Source organism: Hylobates moloch, unplaced genomic scaffold, assembly GCF_009828535.3.
Source record: "Hylobates moloch isolate HMO894 unplaced genomic scaffold, HMol_V3 SCAFFOLD_9, whole genome shotgun sequence".
NCBI lineage: Eukaryota > Metazoa > Chordata > Mammalia > Primates > Hylobatidae > Hylobates > Hylobates moloch.
Genome location: NW_026652284.1, coordinates 11,328,243 through 11,346,878, shown reverse-complemented (window position 1 = coordinate 11,346,878; position 18,636 = coordinate 11,328,243). Strand labels below are relative to the sequence as shown.

At 52.5% G+C, this 18,636-nt stretch overlaps 1 protein-coding gene, 1 long non-coding RNA gene and 2 other non-coding genes across 5 annotated transcripts; 2 read left to right on the top strand and 2 right to left on the bottom strand.

Moving 5' to 3' along the window:
• Positions 1-62: 62 nt before the first annotated feature.
• Positions 63-6,916, top strand: KIAA2013 (KIAA2013 ortholog). Of its 2 annotated transcripts, XM_032758951.1 has the most exons (3): positions 63-1,293; positions 3,023-3,876; positions 6,175-6,916. In XM_032758951.1, exons 1-3 carry the CDS (start codon positions 261-263, stop codon positions 6,190-6,192), a joined length of 1,905 nt encoding a protein of 634 aa, XP_032614842.1. In that variant the 5' UTR covers positions 63-260; the 3' UTR covers positions 6,193-6,916. The 2 variants fall into 2 exon arrangements, with proteins under 2 accessions (XP_032614842.1, XP_032614843.1); XM_032758952.2 differs by lacking the exon at positions 6,175-6,916 and having other exon boundaries at positions 232-1,293; positions 3,023-6,166.
• A 6,119-nt stretch (positions 6,917-13,035) lies between these two features.
• On the bottom strand, positions 13,036-18,263 carry LOC131384281 (uncharacterized). The gene is made up of 3 exons (XR_009214962.1): positions 18,020-18,263; positions 14,092-14,155; positions 13,036-13,433 (listed from the first exon to the last, which is right to left on the bottom strand). It is a non-coding gene; the product is annotated as an uncharacterized LOC131384281 (long non-coding RNA).
• Positions 16,649-16,768, top strand: LOC116814069 (U5 spliceosomal RNA). The gene has a single exon (XR_004371154.1). It is a non-coding gene; the product is annotated as a U5 spliceosomal RNA (small nuclear RNA).
• Positions 18,165-18,283, bottom strand: LOC116814068 (U5 spliceosomal RNA). Its single transcript, XR_004371153.1, has one exon. It is a non-coding gene; the product is annotated as a U5 spliceosomal RNA (small nuclear RNA).
• Between the last annotated feature and the right edge of the window lie 353 nt (positions 18,284-18,636).

Below are 18,636 nucleotides of genomic sequence, written 5' to 3'. Positions count from 1 at the left end.
CCTCCCTCCGCCCTCCCGCTTTCCATCTGTCGTAAAAGACACGGCGACGCTTGACGGCCGGCGTCGTTTGACGGCTGGAGGCCACCGAGAAGAAGGAGGAAGCAGCGGTGGCGGCTGCTGCGGCGGTTGCGGCGGGGGCCGGGTTGGGCGCCGCGGTCCGGGCCGGGCAGTGAGGCGCGGGCGGCCGGGCCGGTGGGCTGGGCGGCGGGCCCGGCGGCCGCCCTCTCGCCCTCGCGCCCTTGCCCGCGCCTGGCGGCCCGATGTGGCTGCAGCAGCGGCTCAAGGGGCTGCCGGGACTGCTGTCGAGCAGCTGGGCCCGCCGCCTCCTCTGCCTGCTTGGCCTCCTGCTGCTGCTTCTGTGGTTTGGGGGGTCCGGCGCGCGGCGGGCGGCGGGCGGCCTGCACCTGCTGCCCTGGTCCCGCGGTGAGCCGGGCGCCGCCGAGCCGTCTGCCTGCCTGGAAGCGGCCACCCGCGCCTGGCACGGCCTGCGGGAGCGCGGCGAGGCAGTGCCGCTGGGCCCTGGAGTGCCGGCCCTGGTGGCCAACGGCTTCCTGGCCCTGGACGTGGCCGCCAACCGGCTGTGGGTGACCCCCGGGGAGCGGGAGCCCGCCGTGGCGCCGGACTTTGTGCCCTTCGTGCAGCTGCGCCCGCTGAGCGCGCTGGCTGAAGCTGGAGAGGCGGTACTGCTGCTGCGGGAGGGGCTGCTGCGCCGCGTGCGTTGCCTGCAGCTGGGGTCCCCAGGTCCTGGCCCCGTGGCCGCCGGCCCCGGGCCCGCCTCCGTCTCTGGCCTTGCCGCGGGGTCCGGCCGCGACTGCGTGCTGCTGCAAGAGGACTTTCTGGCGCACAGGGGCCGACCCCACGTCTACCTGCAGCGCATCCAGCTCAACAACCCGACGGAGCGCGTGGCCGCGCTGCAGACTGTGGGGCCCACTGCCGGCCCAGCCCCCAAGGCCTTCACCAGTACGCTGGAGAAGGTCGGAGACCATCAGTTCCTCCTCTACTCAGGCCGGTCCCCGCCTACGCCCACTGGGTTGGTGCACCTGGTGGTGGTGGCCGCCAAGAAGCTGGTGAACCGCCTCCAAGTGGCTCCCAAGACGCAGCTGGATGAGACGGTGCTGTGGGTGGTGCACGTCTCTGGCCCCATTAACCCCCAGGTGCTCAAAAGCAAAGCAGCCAAGGAGCTCAAGGCGCTGCAGGACTTGGCACGGAAGGAAATGCTGGAGCTCTTGGAGATGCCAGCGGCTGAGCTGCTTCAAGACCACCAGCTCCTCTGGGCTCAGCTCTTCAGCCCAGGTGAGTCCTGGCCAGCACTTGGTCCACCCTAGATATGTCCCTCCAAAGCCTGCAGAGGTGACACTGAAGGTGATGGTGGGGTGGTTAAAACTTGGGCTTGGCGTTTCACCAGGGGTTGAATTTGCTCAACTGCTTAGTGTCTGTGTGACCTTTGGATTCGTCGCCTAATCTCTCTGGGCCTGTATTTAATAACAATAACGCCTACCTCAGAAGGTTTTTATGAGACTGTAGTGGAAAATTGAGTGTAAAGGTCAATTCTTTCTGTTATTTCTGTTATTCGTTTTGGTAGATGGGGCCTGATTTGAGCAGAGTGAAGTGTTTTAGAGTCAGTTTGCAGAGGTGAAACCAGCAGGTGGATCCTCTGATTCTTTGCTCAGCACCGCAATCGGCCTGGTGACAGACGTGGGCTTCTTGACGGAACCGCTGCTAGGCTGAGGTGCGTCCTGGCAGTTGTGGCTGCAACTGGTTCACAGGGAGGTTGGAGAATCCCTTCTTTTAGCAGGTTGAGATGCTCCCGCCCAATAAAAACTCTCCTCTCGTTGACTGTTAAAGAAAAGAAAATCCTGTTCTGGATGAGAGAGGGGTTTTTGTTTCCAGGGTTCCAATTGTCTGAGCCCTTGTGTTTGGTTGCCCAGAGAGTTGAGTTCATTCAGCAAGTATTTATTGAATGCTTCTGCCAGGGCTGTTCTATGCATGGAGGGGTGCAGATGGGAACCAGAGTTCCTGTTCTCATGGTGCTTGCTTAAATTCTGGTTGGGAGGAAGACAGACATTAGAAAAGTGAAAATTAAAATTAAAATAAGGCAGCTTTTTAGGCGAGAACGTGCTGGCTGGGCGCAGTGGCTCACGCCTGTAATCCCAGCACTTTGGGAGGCTGAGGCAGGGAGATCACCTGAGGTCAGGAGTTCAAGACCAACCTGGCCAACGCGGTGAAACCTTATCTCTACTAAAAATACAAAATTTAGCCTGACCTCGTGATCCGTCCGCTTCGGCCTCCCAAAGTGCTGGGATTACAGGCATAAGCCACTGCGCCCGGCGAGAGGATAGTCATCTTTACAGAAACAAAGTTGTTGAGTGTGTGTATGTTTTTAAATCTTAGAGCTGTTGAATCCATCAGTAGCAAAGGGGCCCAACACGTGTTTATTCAGCAAGTATCTATTGAATGCTTCTGCCAGGGCTGTTTTATGCATGGGTGGTGGCCTGCACCTGTAGTCCCAGCTACTCAGAGGCTGAGACAGGAGAATCACTTGAACCTGGGAGGCGGAGGCTGTAGTAAGCCGAGATCATGCCACTGCACTCAAGCCTGGGCGACAGAGTGAGACTCTGTCTCAGTAAATAAATACATACATACATAAAGCTACCGGACTGGAGAGAGAAAGGACAGAGAGGAGAAGTGGCCTGAGACTGACTTCAGCACTGGTGACTGATCTGGTGCAGGAGGTCTGACCATAGGGTTGGTGCCAAGTCCTGGCTAAGTCAGTGTTCCTCTGGGCTCTGGCACCAGGCCTCGTTGCTTTTTAACAGGATTCTAGATTTCAGGCCCACAGGCTCAAGTTGGTTGTGTAAACAAGACAGGCTGACTTTCTTCCATACTTTAGGGAGACGGGCACCACTGTCTTTATCATTAAGGCACAACACCTCACTCTTCTAACTGCCCTTGGTCTTTATTTTGTACGCTCTGCCTCCCAGCTTTCCTTCCCCCTTAACGTGCAGCTTTCATGGTGTTGCAGGAGTGGAAATGAAGAAGATCACTGATACCCATACACCGTCTGGCCTGACCGTGAACCTGACACTCTACTACATGCTCTCCTGCTCGCCAGCCCCGCTGCTCAGCCCCTCCCTGAGCCACAGGGAGCGAGACCAGATGGAGTCGACGCTCAACTATGAAGATCACTGCTTCAGCGGCCACGCCACCATGCACGCCGAGAACCTGTGGCCAGGGCGGCTGTCCTCTGTCCAGCAGATCCTGCAGCTCTCTGACCTGTGGAGGCTGACCCTCCAGAAGCGTGGCTGCAAGGGGCTGGTGAAGGTGGGCGCCCCAGGCATCCTGCAGGGCATGGTGCTCAGCTTCGGGGGGCTGCAGTTCACGGAGAACCACCTCCAGTTCCAGGCCGACCCCGACGTGCTGCACAACAGCTATGCATTGCATGGCATCCGCTACAAGAGCGACCATATCAACCTGGCCGTGCTGGCGGATGCCGAGGGCAAGCCCTACCTACACGTGTCCGTGGAGTCCCGCGGCCAGCCTGTCAAGATCTACGCCTGCAAGGCGGGCTGCCTGGACGAGCCAGTGGAGCTGACCTCGGCGCCCACGGGCCATACCTTCTCGGTCATGGTGACACAGCCCATCACGCCACTGCTCTACATCTCCACTGACCTCACACACCTGCAGGACCTGCGGCACACGCTGCACCTCAAGGCCATCCTGGCCCATGATGAGCACATGGCCCAGCAGGACCCCGGGCTGCCCTTCCTCTTCTGGTTCAGCGTGGCCTCCCTCATCACCCTCTTCCACCTCTTCCTCTTCAAGCTCATCTACAACGAGTACTGTGGGCCTGGAGCCAAGCCCCTCTTCAGGAGTAAGGTAGGAAGCCGCCATCTGGTCGAAACCCGAGGCCTCGGCCTTGCTCTCAGCCCTGTGTCTCGGAAGGGGCTAGCCTGGCGAGGGGGGGTGCGGCCTGGGCAGGAATGGGTGTCCTGATGCCCTCAGCCCTTGACACCAGAGAGAGCGCGCAAGTGTTTTGAGAGGAGACGACAAGGAAGGGAAAGCTGTGGAAATCCAGGTGTGAAGTGATGGTCTTCTGGCTTCCCAGGGCAGCCCTCCCCTCCTCCCCCATCATAAATCTCAGCATTTAAAAATAACTGCGAGCCGGGTGTGGTGGCTTGTGCCTGTAGTCCCAGCTACTTGGGAGGCTGAGGTGGGAGGATCCCTTGAGCCCAGGAGTTTGAGGCTGCAGTGAACTATGATTGTGCCATTGCACTCTGCTTGGGCAACAGAGCGAGATCCTGTCTCAGAAAAGCAAAAAACAAAAAAGCAAATAAAAGTAAAAAAAAGAAATTAGAGGCAGGGCCCGGTGGCTCATGCCTATAATCTCAACACTTTGGGAGGCCAAGGTGGGAGGATCCTTTGAGCCCAGTAGTTTGAGATCAGCCTGGGCAGGATAACGAGGACTTGTCTCTACAAAAAAATTAAAAATTAAAAATTAAAAAGGTGTGGTGGTGCACACTTGTAGTCCCAGCTACTTAGGAGGCTGAGGTGGGAGGATCACTTGAGCCCAGGAGTTTGAGGCTGCAGTGAGCTGTGATTACACCATTGCACTCTATCCCAGGTGACACAGTGAGACCCTGTCTAAAAATAATAATAATGAGGCTGGGTGCAGTGGCTCATGCCTATAATCCCAGTACTTTGGGAGGCTGAGGCGGGTGGATCACCTGAGGTCAGGAGTTCAAGACCAGCCTGGCCAACATGGTGAAACCCCATCTGTACTAAAAATACAAAAATTACCTGGGCATGGTGGTGCATGCCTGTAATTCCAGCTACTCAGGAGGCTGAGGCAGGAGAATTGCTTGAACCCAGGAGGCGGAGGTTGCAGTGAGCCGAGATCATGCCAGTGCACTCCAGCCTGGGCGACAGAGTGAGACTCTGTCTCAAAAAAAAAATAAAAATAAAAATAATAATAATAAAATAAAAATAACTGCAACAAGCCCCTAGATTGACTTTTGAAGCCTCTATCTGAACTGCTGGCGGGATCCCCAGCTTCCGCCCATGTGCCTGTTCATGGCATGCAGAGGTCAGCCCCTTGCTCCAGGCCTCGGACCAGAGTGGCTATCTCGTTAGCATAGGACACAGGACAGAAGCATTGCCCTCCAGTTTCCTGAGACATGTTTGCCCCTGGAAGCAGTGATTTTGGCCGTCATTGCTGCAAGACTGTCATCGGGGCAGCATCTTAGGATCAGCATTGCTGTCGCGGGGTGAGGCTGCCTACTTTGCCCTGCCGCCCGGCCTTCTGTGCTTCCTCAGGAGAAAGACCAGCAGGGATTCTAGGGGGAGGCCTTTGTTAGCAGTTGTAGAAGAAAATGTTTCCCAAAGAGCCGAGCTGTTTCCCTTTCTCTTCTCTCCTCCCTCATCCCCATCTCCTCCCCTCTACTCTTCCTCCGCTCCCCTCCCTTCTCTTCTTTTCTCCTTTATCTTCTCTTTTTAAACTGTAGTGACAGTAGAGAGGTATATTAGGCTCTGCGTCTGTGCTCCCAAGTAGTCAGAGAGCCCAGATCCCACCCTAGAGCAATGGGAAGTGTCCCATCACATCCACAGGGATGCCTGTGGCTTCTAGTTTCTGGCCCAAGACCAGGACTTGGAAAAGGAAGCAGAACTTGACCTGAAAGAGCAGAAGAGTGGGAGACAGGGCTGAGTTCTTCAAGTTCGAAGAAAGATCAAAAGTCAGATCAAAAAGGACCGCACAGAGGCCTTCCTTGTGAGCCGCCTCTGAACTAGCTGCACTAGGACGGGTGCCAAATGTGCATCGTGTGGGCTTTGCCGTCTGTTTGGCAGGTGGCTGCTTTTCCCTGCTGCTTGGTGGCTTCTGTGCCCTCGCTCTTGAGTGCACCTTCGGTTCCCCCCACAGTTGGGGAAATGAGCCAAACGACCTTCATGGGGTACTGACCAATCTCTCCTTGACTCAGGCTCAAGCTGGGCCATGCCAGAGCGGAGCCAGTGAACACTCAGCTCTAGAAGGGCCCAGGCCACTGAGTCCATGGTAATTCTGCAAGGCTGGGTCAGAGCCAGGGTGTGGTGCCACTAGGGTTGTCTCCGTAGCCTATTTCTGTAGCTGGCCACTGGGGTTGGCAGTGAACAATAATCACACTTGTTTTGTGAATTGAACAGGAAGATCCCAGTGTCTGAGTGAACTAACAGTCCTGCTTTCAGCCACCATTTACACAAGACACCCAGCACTGAAAGTCCCACTGCCAGGAGCAAGGGATCCTTTGGAAGCACCCGCCCTTTGTGCCTTGTTGGGGGAAACCAGTGACGCCGAAGTGAATGTGGATACACCAGAGTTTGCATTGGAAGGAACGAGTGTCACGTGGGGAGGGAAGGGGCCAGTGGACCTTTTGTAAGCTTTCCACTCAATAAAACGAACCTGTATGGCAAATACTTGAAATGGAACTCACTCCTTCCGCTTTCCCCCTTTCTTCTGTCCCAGGAAATAGACCGTCTTTTGAAAAGACTCTTGTCTAGGAAAAGTTGTGTCCTTTTCCTAATTTAACGTGTTCTTTCTTAATGAAGTTTTAATTTATTTTTGTTGAGATTTTGCTAGATGGCTTTTGCATCCCCTGTAGATGGTGAGTGTTGGTGGTGATGTCCGTCTCAGCGTTCAGAGGCCCCACGGTCCCGAGGCTGGGCCGGGGCCCCCCAGGGTGGCTGTGCTGCTGCCTGTAGGAGGGTGCAGGTTGCGCTGTCATCCTCGGGTTTGCACGCCCTTTCTTAGGAGCCTGCGGACATCTGTGGTTTTGTACTTTGGGGCTTCAGGGGAGGTGTTTAACTTTCTAGTGATTGATGATTGTCAGGTTTTGAAATACCAAAGCTTTTTTGTTCTGTTTTTAAATAAATATCTTTTAAACTTTCATGACCGGTTTGTGTGTGGTTAAAACCTGGAGACATGCACCACGTCTGCCCTCAGCACTAGATCTGTCAGAAGCAGGACACCCACCCGGCCCCGCTGTCACAACGCTATTCCTTTCCGGTATGTTCTACCTCTCTTCAAAGGAGTCTGCCCAGAAGATGTGTTGGTGGCCACTTTTCTGCTCGCCAGGGGGTTGCTGAGTGGCCCTGCCGGGTGGGTTGCTTCTGGCATTACCCTAGCTCCTTTGCTGCTAAGGTGCCCTCTCCCCCACCTGCCCTAAAGAGCCAGGGTTCTCCTGCCCTGGGTTTTGCTGGCTGTGGGACGTCAGCAGGACAAACCCTGAGTGGTCCTTCTCCAGGTTGTCTGCTGAAGCCACCATCGGATGCCTCCCCTCTGTGGGGAGGATAAGGGAACTGTCCACTCCAGGGACCAAAAAGGGGCCGAGCCAGGCATGGCAGTCCACCTGCGGGCTGTCCTGAGCGTCTTGGCGTTTAGACGTTCTCTGCGTTCCCAGACAGCATTTTAAGCAGCATGACTCACCGGGAAGCCTGGTCTGCCTGCAAAGGAGCCAAATGTCTGGCCCACAGCCGACGGTTACGAGAGTAAACTCAAGCTCTGCTCTTACTGGCACTGGTAACCCACTTACTTCTGTCCGTGCAGCACCTTCTCCCCTGGTCGTGCAGAACTCTGACATGGTCTTCCAGCTGTGGGCCACGGGCTGGTTCACCTATCACAGCGTGGGAACCTCCTAGGGTGCATTTGGTGTCATTTACAGTGTGACATTAAATGGAAAGCTGTTAGACCACAAGAACTGCAGCTCCCATTCCTTCCTGAACTTGGAACTGGGCATGTTGTAGGCTCCCATAAATGTAAAACAAGGCCAGGCATGGTGGCTCACACCTATAATCCCAGCACTTTGGGAGGCTGAGGTGGGCAGATCACCTGAGGTTGGGAGTTCGAGACCAGCCTGACCAACATGGAGAAACCCCGTCTCCACTAAAAATACAAAATTAGCCAGGCATGGTGGTGCATGCCTGTAATCCCAGCTACTCAGGAGGGTGAGGCAGGAGAATCGCTTGAACCTGGGAGGCGGAGGTTGCAGTGAGCCAAGATCGCGCCATTGCACTCCAGCCTGGGCAACAAGAGCGAAACTCCACCTCATAAAAACAAACCTTTGTATGTGGTGCCTGAGAAATAACTATCGAATGACTAGAATGTCAATAAACTGAGGTTTGTAAAGTACAGCTCTCATTAAGTGCTCACCATACGTGTTAGATATTTCACATCAACACGGCCTTTTGGGACGAAGAGGTTGCTGGGGGTTAAGATCCCAGTCTGAGAGATGTGGAACCTGGACCTCACAGTGAATCATTTGTCCAAGGCCACGCGACCATGGAGTGACTGGAGTGCAAACTCTGCCTTGATGCCGGTGCAGGCTTGCTTGGAGTCCCCACACTGCCATTTCTCCCCATGGCACGCGTCTGATGGCTTCTGTGGCATGGCTCAGTGTCCACAGGGCTTCCAGCTGGCCACCATGGTAGAGAGGAGATGCTGGTGGTCCACGGTGGAGCGGGCCAAGCAGTAACCCTGGTGGGTCCCATTTGCATGGTCCAGTGGAGGCTGTGGCTGCACAGAGAGCCTTTTTCTTTTTTTTTTTTTTTTTTTTTTTTGAGACAGGGTCTCGCTGTCGCCCAGGCTGGAGTGCAGTGGCACGATCTCGGCTCACTGCAAGCTCCACCTCCCAGGTTCACGCCACTCTCCTGCCTCAGCCTCCTGAGTAGCTGGGACTACAGGCGCCCGCCACCACACCTGGCTAATTTTCTGTACTTTTAATAGAGATGGGGTTTCACCATGTTAGCCAGGATGGTCTCGATGTGACCTCGTGATCTGCCTGCCTCGGCCTCCCAAAGTGCTGGGATTACAGGTGTGAGTCACCGCGCCCGGCCACAGAGAGCCTTTTTCAGGTTGCTTTTTCAGGGCCTGAAATCTGGTGTGGAAAATTTAATTGCATACTATCTGAAACTTCCCAACAGCTGAAACATTGGTTCGGAAATGTGTTCACTCCCTGAAAATCTACATGCACCTCATACCTCTGTCCCATCTCACATCCTCTCAGCCACCCCTTTTTTTTTTTTTTTTTTTTTGAGACGGGGTCTCATTCTGTTGTCCAGGCTGGAGTGCTGTATGGCAGTCTCAGCTCACTGCAACCTCCTCCTCCCAGGTTCAAGCGATTCTCCTGCTTCACTCAGCCTTCTCTGAGCAGCTGGGATTACAGGCGTGTGCCACCACACCTGGCTAATTTTTGTACTTTTGGAAGAGACGGGGTTTTACCATGTTGGCCAGGCTGGTCTCGAACTCCTGACCTCAGGTGATCCACCCACCTCTGCCTCCCGAAGTGCTGGGATTACAGACTTGAGCCACTGCACCTGGCCTCTCTCAGCCACCTTGACTCCTGCCATTGTGGCGACAGCCAGCTCTGCATGGGTATGAGTGTCCTGGCAGCACCCAACATCAGCCTCTGTCATCTTTAGGAAGCTGCAAGGCACTCAGGCATATGTAGCCTTGAAGCATGTGAATGATAACACCGTTTGGGGCCACCCTTCACCCGTGGGACATGGAGCCAGTAGACACAAGCTCTCCTCTTCTGTCCCTGGCGTGGACAATTCGTAGGCATATTTTATTCGGCTACTCAGAAGGTGCTACAGTTTGGATATGGTTTGTTGACATTTGGCCCTCAGTGTGGCAATGTTAGGAGGTGGGGCTTTGTGGGAGGTGTTTGGGTCAGGAAAGTGGATCCCTCATGGATGGCTTGGTGCCTTCTCCCAGGAGTAAGTGAGTTCTTCCTCTTGTGGGAATGGATTAGTTCCCAAGAGAGCAGGTTGTTATAAAACCAGGAAGCCCCTCGGGTTTTGCTTCTTTACACGTGTCTGCTTCCCCTTCAACCTTCTCCACCATGCTACGAGGCCAGGCAGATGCTGGCACCATGCCCTCAAACTTCTCAGCATGCAGAGCCGTGAGGTAAATAAACCTCTTTTCTTGACTGGGAATGGTAGCTCACGCCTGTAATCCCAGTACTTTGGGAGGCCGAGGCGGGTGGATCACGAGGTCAGGAGATCAAGACCATCCTGGCCAACATGGTGAAACCGCATCTCTACTAAAAATACAAAAAAATTAGCCAGGCATGGTGGCGGGCGCCTGTAGTCCCAGCTACTCAGGAGGCTGAGGCAGGAGAATGGCGTGAACCCGGGAGGTGGAGCTTGCAGTGAACCAAGATTGTGCCACTGCACTCCAGCCTGGGCGACAGAGCAAGACTCCGTCCCAAAACAAAACAAAAACAAAAACAAAAAAACAAAAATTAGCTGAGTATGGTGGCACATGCCTGTAATCCCAGCTACACGGGAGACTGAGGCAGAAGAATTGCTTGAACCAGGGAGTCAAAGGTTGCAGTGAGCTAAGATCATGCCACTGCACTCTAGCCTGGCGACAGAGCGACACTGTGCCTCAAAAAAAAAAAAAAAAAACCTCTTTATAAATTACCCAGCCCCAGGTATTCTGTTATAGCAACATGACATGGACTGAAACAGAAGGTCCCCATGAGATCAAGCCCCGGATAGGAGACCCAGGCTAAGGCACTAACCAAGAGGCCTGTGGCTCCTCTGGACGATTTTTCCAGGAGGAAGTGGGATTCTCCGTGGCCATTGACATGGGCTGAATTGTGTCCCCTCCTCAAATTTCTATGTTGAAATCTTTTTTTTTTTTTTGAGAACTGTGAGTGCACCCAGGCTGGAGTGCAGTGATGTGAACATGGCTCACTGTAGCGTCAACCTCCTGGGCCCAGGCAATCCTCCTATCTCGGCTCCCCAAGTAGCTGGGACTACGGGTGTGCACTACCACACCTGGCCAGTTTTTGTATTTTTTGTAGAGATGGGGCTTTGCCATGTTGCCCAGGCTGGTTTCAAGCTCCTGAGCTCAAGTGATCCACCTGCCTCAGCCTCCCAGAGTGCTGGGATGACACGTGTGAGCCACCATACCATGCCCCTGCGTTGATGTCCTAACTGCCAATGTGATAGGATTAGGAGGTGGCTTTTGGGGGGGGTTCTTAGGTCATGAGGGTACAGTCCTCATGAATCGGATAGCTGCCTCACCCTCTTTCCGCCATATGAGAATGCAATGAGAAGACAGCAGTCTGCAACCGGAAAGAGGGGCCCCACTAGGACCCAACCATGCTGGCACAGTGATTTGGAACTTCAGCCTCTGGAACTGGGAGAAATCAATTTCTGCTGTTTTGAAGCTGCCTGGTCTATGGTATATTGTTAGAGCAGCCGGAACAGACCAATACGGGCATATCCTTCCAGCGGAGAACTGGAACTCTTCTCTGGTGATAACAAACCAAGAATAGAGAGAGTCGTAGGACCGTGGATGCTTCTTTTTTTTTTTTTTAGACAAGGTCTCGCTCTGTCGCCCAGGCTGGAGTGCAGTGGTGCAATCACAGCTCACTGCGGCCTCAGCCTTATGGGCTCAAGCAACCCTCCCACCTCAGCCTCCTGAGTAGCTGGGACTATAGGCACAAGCCACCATGCCTGGCTAACTTTTTTTGTATATCTTGTAGAGACGGGGTTTCACCATGTTGCCCAGGCTGGTCTCAAACTCCTGAGCTCAAGCGATCCGCCCATCTCAGCCTCCCAAACTGCTGGGATTATAGGCGTGAGCCACCGTGCCTGGCCAAATAAATCTTAGGGTATTTCTGGTGCAGGAGTAACCAGCTTCTGACCGAGCACAGTGGCTCACACCTATAATCCCAGCACTTTGGGAGGCTGAGATAGGAGGATCTCTTGAGCCCAAGACTTCGAGACCAGCCTGAGTGATATAGTGAGACCTTGTCTCTACAGAAAATTTTAAAAGTTAGCTGAGCATGGTGGTGGCGTGCACCTGTGATTCCAGTTACTTGGGAGGCTAAAGTGGGAGGATCGCTTGAGCCCAGGAGGTAGAGGTTGCAGTGAGCCAAGATCATACCACTGTACTTCAGCCTATGTGACAGGGTAAGATCCCATATCAAAACAAAACAAAAACAAACAAAAAAACCCCACAAAACCAAAAACTGGTTAAACAAAAGGAAGAGTATTGGTTCACATAAGTGTAGCTTAGTAGGAGCTTAAGGAACGGTTTGATCCAGGACTCAAATGACTTAGGGATGTATTAGTATCTCTTAGCTCTGTCTCCTATAGATTGGCTTCCATCCTCAGACTGGCTACCCTTATGGTAACAAAAATGGCCACAGTTATCACAAGCTTGACGCCCTCCTAGCGTTAAACCCAGTGAAATCCAAGTCCTGGTATTCCTACCCAAAAAGCTGAGGCTCACCTCTGCACAGCCCCAGCCCTAAGTCAGTCACTGTGGCCAAGGTGAAAGGGATATGCTAATTAGGGTAGGCTGGCCGGGCCATCTCAGAGCTGGGGTAGGGTCAACCTCCAACCACTGAACAGACACTGATTGGAGAGGAGCAGCTTCCCAGAGGAATTTGTGGGTACTCTTGTCACGGATGAGGGAGAATAGATGTTGGCAGTACAGTACAGACCTCCAGTATTCCTGCAAGGCGAGTGTCCGTCCTGTTTTACAGATGAGGAAAGTGAGGCTCCCAGACAGTAAGTCATTAAGCCAAAGTCACATAATTTGTGGATTCAGGGATGCGTTCCCAAGTCTGTCCAGTTCCAAAACTAGATGCTCCCACTACTAGCCCAAGTGATGGCAGACACATTTTGGAAACAGCCACCTGCCCCACGTTTCCAGAAGCAGCATCAATTTCTGCCAGGCAGGGACGTTTTTCCTTTTCATCCCGGAATCTTTCTGGGCAGGGAAGGCTTGAGGAGCCTCTGAAGAGCAGGCAGGACGTTGGTGGACGGCACTTACTTCCAGACAACACAGACACACCTCAGCGAACGCAGCCTGCAGGAGAGACAGACGAGTGTGGACGGAGGATTACCCAGGTGCCGAGGCAAGAGACTGAAGGCACAAACTGTTTCAGTATAATAAACAAAATAGTTAGAATGAGAATAGTTATAATACAAATTAGATATAGAGATGATCATGGACATTATAAATCATTAGTATAAACATTATTAATCATTAACTTTTAATATTACTTTGTTGTATAACCAAGGAATAACTGGCGGGTAGAGGGTCAGGTGCTCAAGGGACATTGTGAGAAGTGACCAAGAAGGCAAGAGGTGAGCCCTCTGTCACACTTGCATAAGGGCCGCTTGAGGGCTCCTTGGTCAAGTGGTAACGCCAGTGCCTGGGAAGGCACCTGTTACTTAGCAGACTGTGAAAGGGAGTCTCCCTTTCCCTGGAGGAGTCAGGGAACACTCTGCTCCACCAGCTTCTTGTGGGAGGTTGGATATTATCCATTCCTGCCCGCAGTCATCCGGAGGCCTAAACCCCTCTCTGTGGTGCTGTGCTTCCACGGTCACGCTCCTTGCCCACTTTCATGTTCCTCCCATACTCCTGGTTCCTCTTTGAAGTTCTTAGAAGATAGTGGTAGAAGAAATAGTGAAAGTCTTAAAGTCTTTGATCTTTCTGATAAGTGCATAGAAGAAAACGCTGACGTATGCTGCCTCCCCTCTCTGCTTCAGCTACCTAAAAGGGAAGGGACCCCTGTCCTATGATCACGTGACTTGCTTGACCTTATCAATCACTTGGACGACCCACCTTCCTTACCCTGCCTGCCCCCCTTGTCTTTTTTTTTTTTTTTTTTTTTTTTAGACGGTTTTTGAGACGGAGTCTCGCTCTGTCGCCCAGGCTGGAGTGCAGTGGTGCAGTCTCGGCTCACTGCAAGCTCCACCTCCCAGGTTCACGCCATTCTCCTGCCTCAGCCTCTCCGAGTAGCTGGGACTACAGGCGCCCGCCACCACGCCCGGCTAATTTTTTGTATTTTTAGTAGAGACGGGGTTTCACTGTGGTCTCGATCTCCTGACCTCGTGATCCGCCCGCCTCGGCCTCCCAAAGTGCTGGGATTACAAGCGTGAGCCACCGCGCCCGGCTACCCCCTTGTCTTGTATACAATAAATATCAGCGCGCCCAGCCATTTGGGGCCACTACTGATCTCCGTGTCTTGGTAGTAGTGGTCCCCCAGGCCCAGGTGTTTTCTATTTATCTCTTTGTCTTGTGTCTTTATTTCTTACCTGTCTTTATTTCTCTGTCTCCGCACATGGGGAGAACACTCGCCAAGCCCCGTAGGGCTGGACCCTACAGACAAGAAAGTGGATGATCATACTGCAGTCAGGGCTGCGGGACTATGGGGCAGGCACATCTAACCTCCCCTTGAAAGTCAGGGAGGTCTTCCTGGAGGAAGGTGAAACCTCCAATCTGGAAACTGAAAGAAGACGGGAGTCAGCCAAGCTAAGCAGTGGAGAGCCTGAGTGAATGAATGCACAGAGGTGGGTGGGTGTAGGGAAGCCAGGGAGCCTTTATTTTGAAACAGGGTCTCCCTCTGTCTCCCAGGCTGGAGTGCAGTGGTACAATCATGGCTCACTGCAGCCTCGAGCTCTTGGGCTCAAGTGATCCTCCCACCTCAGCCTCCTGAGTAGCTGGGACCACAGGTGCATGCCACCACATCCGGCTAATTTTTTAAAAATGTTCTGTAGAGATGGGGTCTCGCCATGTTGCCCGGGCTGGCCTCAAACTCCTGGGCTCAAGCGATCCTCCCGCCTCGGCCTCCCAAAGTGTTGGATTACAGGTGTGAGCCACTGCACCCACCCAAGAATTGGATTTCTTTGCCCACATCACTGACCTCTAGGGACAAAGGGTGGGCTCCGGCCGGCCCTAATTCATGGCAACAGTGACATTAGAGATCATCATTCCTCCCATGGACATATCCCTTCTTCTCTCATTACTGTCATAATTTTAGCCAATCTACAGCTTCCCTGAAAACCAAAGAATAGTTTTATCACCATGTTTTACAAAGTGCAAATTGAGACCCGGTGAAAAACAGTGACTTGCTAAAGGTCAAAGAGAGGTCACTCATGGAGTTGGGTGGTGGCACCCTTGCAGGATGTACCCCCAGCCAGTGGTGGGTTAATCATTACCTCTGCTAACAGCTTGTGATGGTTAATAGTAAGCTGTTACTGGGATTACAGGCCCACTCCTGTAATCCCAGCACTTTGGGAGGCTGAGACGGGTGGATCACTTGAGGTCAGGAGTTCGAGACCAGCCTGGCCAACATGGTGAAACCCCGCCTCTACTAAAAATACAAAAAATTAGCCGGGTGTGGTGGCAGGTGCCTGTAATCCCAGCTACTTGGGAAGCTGAGGCAAGAGAATCACTTGAACCTAGGAGACGGAGGTTGCTATGAGCCGAGATCGTGCCATTGCACTCTAGCCTGGGTGACAGAGAGAAACTTCATCTCAAAAAAAAAAAGTGTCAACTTGATTGCATCAAAGGATGCAAAGTATTGTTTCTGGGTGTTTCTGGGTGTGGCCAGAATGGACTGGACAGGAAGACCCACTCACAGTGTAGGGGACACCATCCAGTCGGCTGCCAGCACAGCTAGAAAAAGCAGGCAGAAGAAGGTGGAAAAAGCCGACTTGCTGGGTCCTCCAGGCTTCATCTTTCTCCCGTGCTGGAGGCTTCCCGCCCTTGAACATCAGACTCCAAGTTCTTTGGCTTTTGGACTCCTGGACTTACACCAGTGGTTTGTTGGGGGCTCTCAGGCCTTCGGCCACAGATTGAAGGCTGCACTGTCAGCTTCCCTACTTTTGAGGTTTTGGGACCTGGACTGAGCCACTGCTGGCTTCCTTGCTCCTCAACTTGCAGGCAGCCTATCATGGGACTTGACCTTGTGATCGTGTGAGTCAAATTCTCCTTAATAAAGTCCCTCTAGAGAACCCTGACTAACACACACGTGGAGGAGAGCTCTGAAAACCCGGGCCAGGGACCAGGGTGACTGCTCTGTGGCTGTCCCGGGAGATAGCAACACTGGGCAAGTGAGCTCGTGAGAAAGGCTGGGGCTCCTCTCAAAATAAAACCTAAGGAAGAGACAACTACACAGCATTCGCAGGGGCCGGGAGCGGTGGCTCACGCCTGTAATTCCAGCACTTTGGGAGGCCGAGGCGGGCAGATCACCTGAAGTCAGGAGTTCGAGACCAGCCTGGCCAACATGGTGAAACCCCGTCTCTACTAAAAATACAAAAATTAGCCGGGCATGGTGGCCCATACCTGTAATCCCAGCTACTTGGGAGGCTGAGGCAGGAGAATCGCTTGAACCCGGCAGGCGGAGGTTGCAGTGAGCCGAGATCGCACCACAGCACTCCAGCCTGGGCGACAAGAGCAAGACTCTATCTCAAACAAACAAACAAAACCTTCCTCTTGTCATGTAACCCATACATACACATACTATGTACCCACAAACATTAAAAATAAAAAATTTAAGACAAAACAAAAACAACAGAGAACCTTTTTTTGAGGAGTCCCTAAGGCTTCACCAGTTTGTCAAAACTGGAGCTTGATTGCTGAGACTTTATTTGCATACCCACAATGCATTGTGCACCAAATAATTTTCGTCTTTAAAATTACTAGATCCCTTTTTCCTTCAATCTATCTTTCCCAAAACTGAGATTGCTGTTACAGAATAGTCTGAAGAAAAAGACAGAAGTCAATAGCTCTTTTGGGCAGAAAGAAAGTTACCATTAGCCTACTGGGAGTAGCCATTACCTGAGAACTGCAGTGCCACCTACCATCGTTATACTCTGGTTTCTCTTCATATCGTATAAATCTTTCGCCTTTTACTAAAGATTTCCGTGGAGAGAAACGATTACGAGCTTTAAGCCAATTTTTAGGAGTCTTGCTATTTCTTAGCAAGGCTTATTTGAATGTTCTAAAAGTAGGTATGTTTATAATAAACCACGTTTAAGTAAGTGTTGTTTTGTGATTACTTAACTCTCGAAAAACCAGATGTGGCTTTTGGAGAGACAACGGATAATTCCAACTTCCTAGTAGGTTGAATGAGGTTCAGAGTCAGTGGGGGTCAGCGCTGCGTTGTGGGCGGGTGCTTCGGGGCCTGGCTGGGGTCGGAATTTTTTTTTTTTTTTTGAATCTCAGGCTCGAGTGCAGTGTCGCGATCTCGGTTCACTGTAACCTCCGCCTTCCAGGTTCAAGCGATTCTCCTGGGAGCCTCAGCCTTAAGGTAGCTGTGACTACAGGCATGCCCCCTCCTGCCCGGCTAATTCTTGTGTTTTTAGTAGAGACGGGGTTTCTCCATGTTGGCCAGGCCAGTCTCGAACTCCTGACCTCATCGCCCGCCTCGGCCTCCCGAAGTGCTGGGATTACAGGCCTGAGCCACCGCGCCCGGCCTCTGGGTCAGGATTTTTTGCGATGGATTTCCTCCCTCCTTTACCGGGACAGACCCTGCTAGTTTTTCCTCCCCAACCTCTCCCTAGAATCTCCCATCACTAGCAGGGCTCACGGCTACCTGAAGGCATGACTGCATTTCCCAGCCTCCCTTGCGGCTGAGACGAATTCTAGCCAATGGCAGTGGCTGGAAAATTCACTTTCTCTTGGGTTTCATCAAACCTGTTGGGTCTGGGGAGGACTAGCTGCGCGCCAGGCACGCTCCTCAGGCGGGGATACTGGGCAGAAGAGCCCTCGGAACTGCCTTCTTCGATTCTATACGGAGAAGCCGGCGGGAGCAGCGGGGGAGCTCGCCGCGAGTCCCTGCTTCATTTGATCGGATAGTCCAGCGGTTCCCAACCTTTCTGGCACAAGGGACCCGGTTCATGGAAGTCAGTTTTCCAAAGGGCGGGGGAAGGTGGCTTGGGGGTGTGGGCAGTTGCAGGTTGAAGCTGTCCCCCTCAAATCATCATTCTTAAAAGGAGCACGCACCTAGATCCCTCGTATACGCAGTTCACAATAGGGTTCCCGCTCCTAGGAGAATCTGATGCTTTGCTGCCGTGACGGCAGGCGGAAATGCCCGCCTGTCATCCAGTAACCCTCTGTCGGTCAGCGGCTGGGGCGTAAAGACTAATGGTGTAACTAACCAACAAACCCTAAAAGGCAGCAAGCCAACCACAGTGCCTTACAACTACCCAGAACTACAATAAAACGAACAACACATACCTTAACAATGTGAAGATCCGGAAAAACTTCGAATCAACGGTTCGAACGAAGCTAAACTCCGGGAAAAAAAAAAAACAGACCTTGAAATCCGCGTTTCAAACGCACCTACTAACATTACGTTTGTTTTTTAAAAACCGCTAAAGCAAGCCCTGCTGAAAGAGCAAGGCCTCAAAAAATTATCTTAAAACTCAGAGTTGTTCCTCTCCACGGAAATCTTTAGTAAAAGGCGAAAGATTTATACGATCTGAAGAGAAACCAGAGTATGCGTTACGTATTCAGCACTCAGCTTTCAGGTAACAGCTACTCCTAATACGTTAATGGTAACTTTCTTTCCGTCCAAAAGAGCCATTGACTTCAGCCTTTTCCTTCAGACAATTCCGGGACAGCAACCTCGGTTTCGAGAAAGATAGGTTGAAGGAAAAAGGGGAAATAATTTTAAAGACGAACATTATTTGGTGCGCAATGCATTGTGGGTATGCAAATAGTCTCACCAATCACTCTCCAGTTTCAGGAAATACCTTAAATGGTTCATGAGTTTTAGCGCTGTGCCTGAGGCCACCACCGGGGGGCAGAGCAGAGTCTGGTCCCAGAAGAAAAAGGCTGACTTTATCTGCTTC

Bases quoted from the DNA above. Each gene is read 5' to 3' on its own strand.
- KIAA2013 (XM_032758952.2), top strand. From the start codon at position 261: ATGTGGCTGCAGCAGCGGCTCAAGGGGCTGCCGGGACTGCTGTCGAGC. The intron at 1,294-3,022 runs GTGAGTCCTGGC...ATGGTGTTGCAG, and splicing joins GGCTCAGCTCTTCAGCCCAG to GAGTGGAAATGAAGAAGATC.